The sequence below is a fragment of the Falco rusticolus genome, chromosome 12, assembly GCF_015220075.1.
Source record: "Falco rusticolus isolate bFalRus1 chromosome 12, bFalRus1.pri, whole genome shotgun sequence".
Taxonomy (NCBI): Eukaryota; Metazoa; Chordata; class Aves; order Falconiformes; family Falconidae; genus Falco; species Falco rusticolus.
This window is the reverse complement of record NC_051198.1, coordinates 11280363-11292647: the sequence shown is the minus strand read 5'-3', so window position 1 is coordinate 11292647 and position 12285 is coordinate 11280363. Positions and strand designations below refer to the sequence as shown.

Genomic DNA, 12285 nt, shown 5'->3' with positions numbered 1-12285 from the left:
GCTGCTCCTCTTTCTGGCAGCCGGACAGCGGCTCGCCATGATTTTGCAGCTTCGCGCCTCAGCTGATGCCGTAAAAACACAGTTTCCCTGGGCCCAGAAGCAGCGAAGATGGAACAGCCACGGGCCCAAGAGGGACACGGACACGGGCAAACCCGCACTCCAACAGCGAATTTGAGCCACTCCTGAAGCAGGCTCGGCGGGGCTCCCACCGCCGGGGGGCTGCCACCGCTGCGACCCGCCCGCCCCACCCGGGCCCCGCTGGCCCGGAGGCCGCCCGCCCGCCCCGGGGCTGCCAGTGCGAGGGCGGCGGGGCAGGCCCGGCCCAGCGCCCTCCTCCGCGGGGCAGCGCCCGCCGCCTGCGGCCGTGCCGGCAGGGCCCGCCCCCCGATCCGGGTACCGCCGCCCCCCGTGCCGCGGCGGGAGAGCGGCGGGGCCGCGCCCGGCCCGCACTCGCTATCGCTCCCTTTTCCGGACCGGCCCGCCGGTACGTAACGGGGGCGGCGCCGGGCCCGGGGATGGTGCTGCCGCCGCCGGCGACCCCTGCCGGGGCGGCGGGGCTGGGGCGGGCTGCGGGGCGCGCGGACTCCGCGGGGCGCCAGCGGGGCCCCGGCGGCGCGGGGTGGCCGGGGCTGCGCGGCTGCGCTCCGGCCTGGCGGCTGGGCGGCCGCCGCTGCGCAAAACCCGGTGACACGAGTTTCTCGCATTAAAACAAAAATATCCCAAGGTGTGGAGAAGGTGAGGGGCGAAGGCTGCGGCCCTGCCATCGTGCGGTGCAGGCGCGTGTGCCCTTCACCCCCCGCCCCCCCCGGCGGTGCCGCTGCCGTACGGCGCCGTGCTGCTGCGGCCCCACGGCGCGGTAACTTTGTACCGCCAACAACCCGCCGGTTGTTCCAGCCCGGCGCTTCTGCCACTTCCGAGCAAAGCACGTCGTTTGGGTAGACTAGGAGAAATCTCAAACTCCCCACTGTTTGTTGTTGTCTCACGATTTCAGGAGAGCGCAGACATGTCTCCCTTCGAAAATAAAGGACTGATACTGGGCGTGATGGCAGGGACGGCCGGAATAAGCCTGATGCTGATTTGGTACCGTAAGATTCGAAAATTCGGTGCAGCCGAGTGTGTGCCTGCGTTCCCAGATGTAGGTGACAGGCTGAACTCTGTGGGCTTGCAAAACGAAGCTCCTAACGAGCAAGGAGCAGTGATGGTTTTACATGGAAGGCAACTGCAGATACTAGAAAAATTGAATGGCTTGCTAGTAAGCGTGGACGAACTGAAGAGAGAGGTGAAATTTCTGAAAGAAGCTATTCCAAAGCTTGAAGAGCTGGTTCGAAATGAGCTTCAAGGGAAGGGAGATATTCAGAGAGTTAGCCCATCACACAGAGCAACAAAACGGCGAAAAGCTGAGACATCTTCTGGTGCACCAGAAACTACCAGCTCTGAGGAGGCAGAAAGTGAAGGAGGGTAAGTCAATAATATTTTATGTATACTACAGTACACATGCAGTGCAAATTACGTTGTTACTGCTGTGAAACTTTGTAAACAAGAGCTGTTTTAAAGTTTTATGTATATTTTACATTTCTCTATATTCGGGTGGAAATACCCAAACAAAAACAACCCAACATTCAGATTAGTGATTTTTAGACAGAGGAAACTGGGTGAAACTCTGGGTGACCATCTCTGAATCTGCACTATGGCTGAAGTTGGCTTAATGCCAAGCATAATCGAGATTTGTAAGGGCGAATTTGGTAACGATCTGATGTGGTATTGCTACATAGCTGTGCAATGAGAGGCAAAGTTCAGAATAATGGTGCAATTTTAAACCTGCTTCTAGTAAGAAAGTAGTCTTGTCTTGTGCCTCTCTGACAGAGCTTGTCCAAGCTGTACGAATGCGCTTGTGCTTTTTATAATTGTCTTCTGTGGACTGTAAAGATGAGAGTTGTTACAGTGTTCTGCCTAAAGGTATTGCATGCTATGAAAACTGTCCAAATGCAATACGTGTACAGACGGCAGTATGGTTATGTGTATTGGCTGTTGTATACGCTTTCTGGTGGCTTAAAAAGTAACCAAGGGATTTGGGATACTGACGCAGTAAGGTAGAAAATGCCTAGTTTTGATCACACCTTGTAGTCCCATTGGGGTTAATGGGATCTTTTATACATGGGAGGAACATGCAGAAGCATCAGATGTACCTGGAACCCAGGAGAGGAACCATATTCTTGTCGTCTCAAATGTTCCCTAATATACCCTCCAGTAGTAATGTAAAAATGGTGATAACATTACTCTCCCGTAATTGCAACTTTGTTTTGACATACTCAGATTAGATAGTTACGTGCAACTTCATGAGGGTATGTTTATAGCAACTGAGTTTTTTGAACCATCTCCTCGGTGTGTTATACGCACCCATGTAGGCAGCATTATGTCTGTGCATTGCCTATCTTGAGTCACTTTTTTTCTCTAAAGATATATTAATTAACTGTCATATTCTGAAGACAGCAACATGCTGCATATAATAATTACTGAATTCTATTTTTTAAGAGTTCCTGTGGGCAGGGTTTCTTGTTGTGTTACATCCCAGCCCACACACTTCACAAGACTCAAATGTTAATACCATATTTTAAGATCTGTCAGTTCTACTATGAGCCAGTTCTTTATTTTAAGTATTCAGTATGGACAGAGATATTTAAAGACATTCCTCCTTCACACGTGTAGAAACATTTCAGTTCTATGAGTTTCTCAGGTGGTTTTATCCATGAATTGGTTTGCAGAGGCCTTTACGTTATGCATAAAATATTTGGAGATGTAGATAAGGGTAAAGGACCAGTTTATGAGTAATCAGTTCACAGATGCAATATGGGGCTTATTCAACACCCAGCATTTGAGAAGATCCTGTTTTTTGGTCAGGATTGCTGCGCTGCTGTTTGAGAACTAGCCAAGGAAACTTGTTTCTTCACGTTCTTCTGTGTGACAAGCTGATGAGATGATCCAATATGAGTGATTATAGTGTGCAAGAGCTTTGAATGTGTCCTTGAGAGAGGCCTTCTCTGACATGTATTTGAGCACAGTCAGAAGGAAGGAAGATAATTCAAGGTTATAGATAGTGTTAGTCATTTGGGTATGTGCTTTTCCAATGCTACTTTTTAATCCCTTTTGAAAAGAGGTGTTTTTTTCCCTACTAACACCTTGTACTTGATATGCTTGTTTTGGGTATCTTCTCTAAATTCATTTTGTTAAAGTAATTTTCTTTTTGTACTTTTTTTCTTCCTCTTGCAGATGGAAATAGGTTGTTAATCCTAATATATGTACACTTGCAGTGTATATAGCTTTTTCTGAGGTCTTCTGTAACCATAATGACACTGGTGCATGTTCTGTGAGAGTTTGCTGTGACAGGCAATAACAATAATATTTTTTTTTCAGTTAATGTGCATCACCACTTCATATGCTGTATGTATAACCATGTCTATTGTTTTATACTGTTCTGTGGTGAATTCCACACACAATAATGTATTCAGTTGCTAGTTTGTGCACTAGAGAAATAATTTTTCTCTTTGTTACAGATTAAACTTCTTTTCACTTTGTGTATTCTAAAGTACATGCAACATGTTTCGCTGCCTCAGCAGTATTTTTATGATCTAGAAGATAGGATTTTGCTTGTGTTAAGCACTTCTGGTTTTAAGTGACAAATGGGTAGAAGCTGGGAATTGACAGATGAAGTAATCTTAAGAGTTTTATGGACTTACACTGGATGACTACATTGGTTTCAGATTTGTAAACTTCTTCCAGAAAAGCTTTTAATGCTACCTGTTTTTTCCATAAAATATTTGAAGCTGACAGTCTCTGATGTGGTCCTCACTGCTTTGGTGATATTCTGGTCATATTCTCAGTGTCACTGTTGGTATTTAACACCTTGGGAAGAGAAGGTTTCTGTTTTGCCTTTCAAAATTCATATACCTCTCTAAGAGGAAAAATATCACACGCTTTTTAATAAATGAGATGTTTTTACATAATGACAGGTGGCCTGAATGGAAGGTACACTGAATGGATGGGACATTGACTGAATGCTGAAGAGCCTACGATTTCTAGTCTGCGCTTTTCTGTATTCTATTCTTAACGGTTTGTTTCAGGTTTCCATCATGTACTAGTAAAACCTCAGTCTTTTAACATTTGAGAATGTGTAACAAGCACTCGTTCATTTACAGAGTAAATTGTTTCTAGATGATCACCTTGGATGGAGAGTGTCACCTAATTCTCCTCTTCATAGTTTTAAAGCTGTTTCCTTCCTGATACAGCAGTGATGAACCATTGACATCAGTGTCATGTTTGGGATGGGTCTTCAGCTGGCCTGGCATCCAAGCTTTTCAAGTTACGTTTGGCTTCAGTCATCAGAAGATTCACCACAGTAAATCCTTTTCCTACAGATGTTTTATTTATAATTTTTCCTTGAAATAGTTTAAACATTCAGCAGGAAGAAACATTTCCCTTGTCTGCTTCTGAGTATCACTTCACTTACCATTTCTTCATTTTTTCATTTATTTTTGCTGCCCATTTGTTTTCAGTGCAGCCCTCGGCTGTCCTAAGAATCTGATTTGCCAAACTTTTCCTCAAAAGCTGCTTGTCATTACTAATGGATATGCACTCTGCTGGATCATACAGTGCAAATTTGATCCAGATCAGCCTGTGACATATAATCACCTTTCTATTGAATTAGCTGGAGCAGATGAGAAGGTGTTTGTGTCAGCTTGTTATTTTTTTTAAGCTGGCAGAGAGACAACAGATGATATTTGATCTGTCTAAAAGCTGAAGTGTTGTGAACAGATGATACCTGGTTAGGGCCAGTGTCTGCCAGTTTACAGGCAATCCAACACAGGTTTTGAACCAGCAAAGTGAGTTTATACCACAGTGGTGTTTTATAACATGTACCTCAGGGTTTTTTTAATCCAGTACTAGGTGCCTGGATTTACTGAGTAGCTTAACCACAGTGCGGTGAGTCTCCAGCACAGTTCTTATTTGTTCTTTGGACTTTGAACAGTCCCTTGTGATCCAACTGAGTCCTGTTGGTTGACCATTGCTCCTCACATTCTTACCACTATTTTTCTCTTTTAAATAAAATCTGTTGGTAATAAAGGTGAAAACAAGTTGGCACTGACTGTAGATGCTTTTAAAGTTCTTTCATTTTCTCAAATATTGGTCCATGTGTTTATCACATGTAAATATTCACTTTTCTGTTTATCATCTGATAAAACCTCTTGTAGGAAAATACCAGATAAAATTGCAAGTGTCAGTGCTGTTATAGGAAATATTTATAAACCAAACCATAATGACTCTTCCTCATTTTTTTTTTTTTTAATTTCCCTTTTGGATTACTGTCATCAGCCCTAGTCTCCACTTCTGTTTGTGCTGGTACTGATATTTTTTTTTTATAGTATTGCTTTTCGTAACATTTTTTTCTAAAATTGCTATCCTGCTAGCTGCTTTGTTGACGTCACTTATCAAGCTCTTACCATAGTTTTCTATCAGTATCTGTTGCACTCTTATTTTGTCCTTAAGTAGCTGGAAGGACTTCCTATCTTGTAATAAAACTGGCTTCAGTTCAACTTGGTGAAGTACAGTTTACCCAAGCTGTTAGAAAAAATCCTAGCTGTTTATTTTTTAGAAGCCTGTATTGCCTTCTTAATGTTAGGTGTTCATGCTTAAAACATCTCAGCTATGATAAGGATCGAACAGAGAACTAGTAAGAAAATTAATGTCATCAGAAACAAAATGTCTAGTTTGCCAAAATGGCTGAAGTGATACTTAATGTTTTATACTAGATTAAATTAACTTGCTGTCATTTTTACCCCCGTGACTCCTGAGCAATGTAGGAGTTTGCCTGGCATGTGTGACTAGTGAGGTGGGAACTCATCACGAATAAGTCATGAAGCCCTTGCCTGTCACCTTGATGCTTTTCCTGTGGGAAATGCTGGGAGGCAGCAGTGTCAGCTCTGGAGCCGAAGTAGAAGAGACAAGGAAGAGGCGACCCTCTGAAGGCGCTATGAAGTTATTTTTCTGAGGAAAGAAAGGAAGAATTCAGAGTAATGCTGGTACATCTCAGGGGTAGCTAGCACGCTGAATCTTAAGCACTAGCACTTGTTTGCACTCCCTTGGACATTTTGGTATCAGGACATTTAATTTCTGGCCTTCTTATGAAAACCAGTATGCACTTCGGATCAAACTTGGTGAAGACTGGAAACATTTTCTTTCGTTTGAGAATGTTATTCTTCTCTGTTGGTTGTGCCCTTTAGTGTCGCTCCATCTCTTCTCATCTACATCAGCAGGCACAGGGTTGTATGGTTCGTTGCAGTCCCTAGGAATTACTGGCCTTGCCTACACTGAACAAAATTATTCAATGCTGTGTTTTTCACTTCCCATAGGTTGTTTTATAGGTATTGTTTTGCCTTCTTTAAAGCCAATCGACAAGTAAATTGAAATTTATGGCACTTTCATCAATGTTTAAGAGGTCTGCTCCACATTTAAGTTCTTTGAGAATTCATAAAGCAGACAGAGGAGACAGGAGAGAATTTCTGAGGACAATGGAGGTGAGAGGGAGTGGGGAAGAAATGACCTGTCCTCTCTGCTGTTTCTCAGCACAAATGTGGTCTGGAGATCATGTTTCAGTAGAAGAAGTGGAATGAGGAAAGGCTTGATGCAGTATGGTCTGATCTTAAAAGATTATTCTTCCATGGTATTTTATAATTATGGCTTTATATGTGGCACATATATATATATACACACAGGTTTATAATTATTAACTCCTTATGGCTTTACATCATCTGTTAGATAGCAACCTACTTCACACTTTTTCCTTTTGAGTGTCTCTATGAATATTCTCATATGACTGATCTGATGTCATGTGAGTTTGGTGTTTGGCCTCACTCTGATGTTTAACCATGACAGTTTGATACAATGCTGCTGAAAATCTCTGCTGGGCTAGTTTGGAGTGACAAGGCTTGGCTGTCAGCCCAGCCTTGGCCTTTATATTTTGGCTGGGAGAGTAACATTTCCTAATAATCACTTTTGTCTGTTTTCTAACATTGGAACGGTAGTGATCATAGAAATCTTAGGAAATGTTTATGCAGTGAAGATAAAGATGATGACATCAACACTGATTTCCAGACAGTGATTCCTTACTTTCATATCTACCCGCTTAGGTTCCATTTGATGCAGTGCCCAAATTCTTGTAACTAAAGACATACAACTGCAGTAATGTGTGGGAATTTGAAATTGCCTTAACTGCTTAGCTGTTGCTATTTTATATTAGGTTTTATTACCAGTTTTATTACCCTTATTTTAGGTTGGTAATTGCACAAATCCTCAGTGCATTTATCTCTTTATTAGGGGGGCTGGGGCATCCAAACCATTTGTGGAAAGGTACTTTCCAAACATACTTCACGTCATAGGATTACATATTAGAGCTAGAAGACTGCCCCCTCCCACCAAATCCCTTGCACTTTTGGTCAAGTTAGTGTTCTTACAAATACAGCCTATATATGATGTAGCTCTGCACCCACTTCAGTGTAACTATGGAAGAACAAGATGCTGTGCTTTTGAAGATGCTTCAGAAAAACAAAGTAAGTGTTCGGTGACTTTGACTCTGGAGGATACAACATAGGATGTATCATCAACTTCATCATAATTAAGATTATGTGAAACAAACCTGTAGGAATCTAGGAAGTTTCCCATCTCTGCTCTGCTCCATGTTGTTTTCCAGTTTGAACATGTACACATGTTTTATGTATGTATTGTTTTACCTAAATGTATTCTGACTCCTCTTTCCCACATTAGCGGGTTAATTTTGCAGTGAAACTGTCAGGCCATGTCTAGCACTTTTGTACCTTGATAAGCAGTTGTACTTCTTCATTTACAGGCTGTAAGTATATCTGCTCATGGTTTAGTTCTGGTCACTTCTAAAAGCAACACATTGGAAACAGAATATTTAGGAGTCATGATTATTAACCTCCATTTATACTGCTAACATGCTGTACTGGTAGTATTGCTGGAAAAAAAATTTTCTATATTTTGACTGTCATGGCCTACTTTGATTATTCACTTGCTTAATGTGTATGGTACATTTCATGCTTTTTCTGCTCAGTTACCATTTAAAGAATCTCTGAACCTGGCAGCTGATATTTTTACATTATTATTTCTCATGAGAGCAGTATTTTCTAAAGCGGCAGTGCAGAAAATAGGCTTTTCTGTCCATTTTTTGTACATAAGAAAAGATGTACTTTTAAAAAATAGAGCCATTCAGCTGCTCCTATATGAAATTGGAGTACCCTAATGTACGCTCAGCACTTTGGACAGTAAGGCCACCTGCTTATCTCTGTATGTTATTTATGGCCTTTGTAAAATATTCCTTTGTCCTTGACTGCTTGTGCTGAGTACTTGTGCACTAAACATAATGAATTAATATAAGCTCTTTCCCAGCTTCAGGCATTCTGACCCTCAGAATGTCAAAGTAAAGGAATTGGTCACAGTGGTGGTACTGCTTATATTTAGATCTTACAAGTGTTTACCAAAACATTGTGTAAGTGATTCTTAACAGCACTTATGGTTTGGTCAGTAAGCTCATTCCTATTTAAAAAAAAACAAAGAAATTGAGGTAAAGAGTTGAAGAGGCCTAGTCAGGGTTACAGAGCATGTCTTAATACACATCAGTGATTTAAAGTGTTCTGCATTTGAAACACAGGGATACATGTGTTTCTAATATGCCGCTGCATTTTTTTAATGCAGTATTAGGCAGCAGAATGGTGTAATTACTTGCCTGTTATGTTTGGAATATGGTTGTGCTGTCCCTTTGAAGATAAAGGTTTTGCAATAATAATTATAAGCTTGTAATAACAATAATAATAATAAGCTTGATACTGTGAATAAAAACTCCTTTAAGGTTGGACAACTGGAAGAAATTGTGCTCTGAAAGTTTTGCATTTGAATTTAACAATGCTTTACCAATATTTTTAGAAAAGATGGTTATTATTTTCTGTGATTTTAGTTATCTTACAGCTCATACTGATTCTGAAGGAGACTCTGAGGAAGAAAAGGGATGTATCGAATCACCCGATGCCATTGTAAAATCAGAAGAAGGGGAGTTATTTAATCTTTTAGAGCAGGTAGACAATTTGCACAAGGGTTCAGAAGATGATAAAAAGGAGGGCTTCAGGCTGCTGCTTGAGAAAGATGACAAGGTATTAATGGGTAAACTTAATATTATTTTGCTATTAAGTCATGCTTTGCACTGCTTTTGAGAATTCCCTTAATACAAGCATTAAAATGCACACAGGAATGGAAGATGAAATTGCATGCCTATTTTTAAAATACAGTGAAAAAGAAATATTTCAAGGTGGCATCAATATTCATGTTGGGTGGGCACAGAAGATTTATTATTTTATATCACATCCGGGCTCAATAAATGCAAAATGTTGTTTGATTTATGTATTCTTGTATGCAACAAAGAAATGATACTTACTTTTACTGGTTTCAGAATGGTCTATGTGAGAAAGTCCTGCGTAATTAAGCAGTACCCAGACCTAGTATTCTCAAGAAATCAAACTAGGAGCCTGTAGCCTGCTTATACCTTTCTGGTGTACTTCATGTGAAGTTTTCTTTTGATTTTACTCTGCGCATATGTAACTCCAGATAAAATTTCAAAATGGTTTCACATATAGCGCTTAATTCAGTGTATCAGTTTCTTCTGATTTGGCAAACATTAGTTCTGATTATGTTTTCATTAACGTATTGAAATACCCAGGAAGGTAGATGAGATACTAATTGTGAGTCAGTGTGGTGCTTATGGCATCCCTGAAGAAAGCACACATCACATCATGCAGGGATCTGTCGGCTTTATCTTTTTATTTTTTTATATTAAAACAACTTTAAAACTGGTTTATGAAATAAAACTTCTTTAGATGGCTCAGGGTATCTCCAGAAGCTGTATTATATTGTCCTTAGGTCATGAAAAGTTCGTCATCTGGTTGTTCTCATATAAACTAGAAGCAGTATAGAAGGATGCAAAATAACCAAAAATTTATGCCATATTCTAATAACCTGTTTTAAGAATTATGAAAGGAAACTGTTTAAATCACATTCTGATCAGTTTAATTACCCAGCTGTCCTCTACTTTCAGTATGAAAACTGTGTGGACTTTCTTTGGAGACTTGCACGTGCTTATGGAGATCTGTTTGAGATGACTGCTGATGCTGAGGAGAAGAGGAAATATGTAACTGATGGTAAGTAGAGGAAAAACGTTTATGTGGAATGCCATCTGAATGTGGTGAAACCTGCTTTGAACTTTGGTTGAGTTTTCCAGTCCAAGGAATTTCCAGTCCAATAAATGGGAACATTTGTGCTGTAATAATAATGTTTTGTGCAATAAACTGCCGCAGTATACAACTTCAGGGCATTGTTTCCTCACTGGAGAGATTAAAAATCATTGAAGGAGAGGTATTGTGGGTCATAATTGAAGGCTGTTGACCCTGGATGGTGTCTTAAAATCCCGTATTTTGTTGAGAATCAGATGGATGCACAATGTGAAAAAAGACAGATGCTGTCAGTGCAGTTTCTGAATTACATCTCTGGGAGAGCACGAGGAATAAAGAAATAAATGCCAAGGCAAAGTCAAGGTTTGTCTTTCAGCTTTCCTGTGGCAAAGGAGCACTGCTACGTATCAGCTGCCTCTTTTGTGGGGATGGTGGGGCTGAAACTTTGTGATTCTGGAAAAACTATTACCCAGAAACAGCAGCTGTGTGTGACAATTTATATTGCTTCCAGGCATCTCTCCTCATGTGTCCTGTTTGACAGCTTAACCTCAACAAAGTTCTGATTTTCCTCTTCACAGCACTTTTTCTTTGTTGCTTTTAAAAGCATTGCCCTCTCTTTCACTGTCTGGATGCATATTGGCTAGAAGTACAGTTTACATTTTCCCTTTTTCTTTTGGCCTGTCTCCCCACCCCCCCCCATTTTTATTTTTATTTTTTTAAGTAAAACCTACATCTTTTCTACCTGTGCCACTCTCCTCCAGTCAACACGCTCTTTTTACAATAATCCTTTTTGCCTGTATCTGGGAATATTTCTCTCTTTTGTCTCTCCATTGTCTCTCCCTTTTTCAACGGACCAAATCAGGTTTTATAAGTGTATTGGAAGTCTGGTTTATTTTGTATTTTTTGACACTGATCCTGTTTTCTACTTTGTTTTGTATGCAGTGACATCACTGACAAAGCAGTTTTGGCTGCCCTTTGTCATCGTTAAAGGCAGCGTCATGCCTTTGTGCCATCATTAAGTATTCCATAGCCAACATCAGCTTATTCAAGGTCCTTGTCCCTATCCTTTCGTTGTCTAAATATTCATGAAGACTTGCACTGTCTTAGCTATTTAATTGATACTGTCTTTGCTTTAGTAGCAAATTGGCTTCTTTGTATGGAAATCAGACGGTGCAGTGAGGATTATGACACAAACTAAATTACAACAGTAAACTCTGTTGTTGGATCCTTTGCTCCAGTGACTACATGTAGCCTCAGCTGATGAAAGATAATGGCATAGCAGAAGACAAGGAGAGATAAAGAATGATGGAATGAAACTGGGTCTTAGGTGTTGGCTCATGCTTATGAAGCGGCGGGTGGCGGCAGCCTTTTCATCTCAGTTTTTGGAAGTGATGCAGAGGGATTGTGACTGTGGGGGAGCTGGCAGTATTTTCATGGTTTTTTTCATTCCACTGGGTTGGATGACTGTGTATGCTGTTCTTTTATTTTATGAAGTTAACTTGCAATACAGAAATGTCAGTGTGGTTTAATTGGTTGCAGCTGAGACTTTGCAAACAGCAAGCATCTTATCTGAACTTCTTACTGGGAGCATGGGTTTGATCAAATCACCTACTGTCATCTTTATTCAGTTAAAAGTAGTACTTAATGTAAGTCTTTGTGCTGGAAAGGAACTTCAACTAGCTCATTTCTGTACCCAAGGCAGGAAACTGTTTCGCTGGCTATTCTGACAGGTGCTTCTCTAACCAGCTTTTAAGGGTCTTCAGTGTTACAGACAACATGGCCTCCTTTGGCAGTCCAGTCCAATCCTTCCCTGGTTTAGCTGCATCTGAACTGGATTTTAAGGGAAAATACAAAAATTGCACTCATATACATATGTATAGATAGATGCACATATGTATGTATGGATGTGTAAATAATGTAAAGCCAGGTCGTTACATTGTCCACCTAAATGAAGAACCAGTTTCTTCTTTGCAGCTAAGTGCATCAGGTTGCTTCATTT

At 40.9% G+C, this 12285-nt stretch overlaps 1 protein-coding gene across 2 annotated transcripts in view; it reads left to right on the top strand.

Annotated features, from left to right (window-relative positions):
* The first annotated feature begins 373 nt into the window (after positions 1-373).
* The window catches only part of RMDN2 (regulator of microtubule dynamics 2), a 51655-nt gene continuing 39743 nt past the window's right edge, over positions 374-12285 (top strand). For both annotated transcript variants that reach the window (XR_005106968.1, XM_037405462.1), the window contains exons 1-4: positions 374-484; positions 992-1458; positions 9023-9215; positions 10154-10256. Coding sequence is in view for 1 of the 2 variants with exons in the window: in XM_037405462.1 (XP_037261359.1) it covers positions 1004-1458; positions 9023-9215; positions 10154-10256 (751 nt within the window). In the remaining variant the exon portion in view is untranslated. The remainder of the gene's footprint in view (positions 485-991; positions 1459-9022; positions 9216-10153; positions 10257-12285) is intronic.